The sequence below is a fragment of the Nestor notabilis genome, unplaced genomic scaffold (genome assembly GCF_000696875.1).
Source record: "Nestor notabilis isolate BGI_N333 unplaced genomic scaffold, ASM69687v1 scaffold29211, whole genome shotgun sequence".
NCBI lineage: Eukaryota > Metazoa > Chordata > Aves > Psittaciformes > Psittacidae > Nestor > Nestor notabilis.
In genome coordinates this window covers 28773-29813 of record NW_009916557.1, presented here as the reverse complement: position 1 = coordinate 29813, position 1041 = coordinate 28773, and the positions used below count along the sequence as shown (strand labels likewise).

At 47.2% G+C, this 1041-nt stretch overlaps 1 protein-coding gene across 1 annotated transcript in view; it reads left to right on the top strand.

Annotated features, from left to right (window-relative positions):
* Positions 1-245: 245 nt before the first annotated feature.
* Positions 246-1041, top strand: part of PPP2R2D (protein phosphatase 2, regulatory subunit B, delta) — a gene marked incomplete at its 5' end in the record, with an annotated part of 18569 nt that continues 17773 nt past the window's right edge. The window contains one exon of the mRNA XM_010024639.1: positions 246-285. Within this exon, the coding sequence (XP_010022941.1) occupies positions 246-285 (40 nt within the window). The remainder of the gene's footprint in view (positions 286-1041) is intronic.

The window sequence follows — 1041 nt, the reverse complement described above, 5'->3', positions numbered from 1 at the left end:
TTGTTACAGTGCTAAGGAAGTCCAGCTCAGGAGTTTGTCAGAGCACAAGTAGGTAAGAAACCCACAATTAATATAGTGGACTCTAATCCTGTAACTGTTCTCAAGTCTGGATACAAGGGATTTAGAAGCATTTAGTCTTAAATCATCTTTACAAGTCAGTGGTTCAAAACTGTTCTCCTGTGGGGTTGAGGAATGTCACTGGCCTGTTCTTGCTGGCTTTAAAGCAAATTCTGGCATAATTTCAGACTTAAACTTATTCCAGAGGAGGCACAGCTATCTGACACATGCTTAAAACTGCCTGGAAGGAATGACAGAACTGGGTGATGGCTTTTAAGATTTGTTCTGTGTAAGAACTGGAATGTATGGCAATAACGACTCCATCATTAAACCATGTGCATGGTCTCCTTTCGTTGTATGTAATGGACTATAGCTGAAGATGGAACTGGACAGAAGGTGGGGGTTTAAGCTGTGTTTTGGTTTGTTTTTTTTTTTTCCCCTGAAAAGCAGTGTTCTGCCACAAACAAGACCTGAGATATCTGCTCTGGCCCTCCCTAAAGCATTCTGCACTGCTCCCCAGTACAGTGCACTTTGCCTTGATCCTCTGGCAGCCCTCCACATCCCCACTGCCCAGAGGACTGTTGTGAACATTCTGAAGAGCCCCTGTTTCCGGCAGGGACCAAAGACTTTGAAAGTTTCTTTCATCTTCCCTGCTTTATGTGTGTGTTGTATATGATGATCTGCAGGGCTCATCTGATGAGATAATGCTGATTCTGGGAAAGGTGTTTGTGTTGTTTTATTTGTAGGATCCCAGACTTCTTTGGGTTGGAAGGGACCTTAAAGCTCCTCCAGCTCCAACCCCTGCCATGGGCAGGGACACCTTCCACTAGAGCAGGTTGCTCCAAGCCCCTGTGTCCAACCTGGCCTTGAACACTGCCAGGGATGAGGCAGCCACAGCTTCTCTGGGCACCCTGTGCCAGCGCCTCAGCACTCTCCCAGGGAAGAGCTTCTGCCTCAGAGCTCATCTCAGTCTCCCCTCGGGCA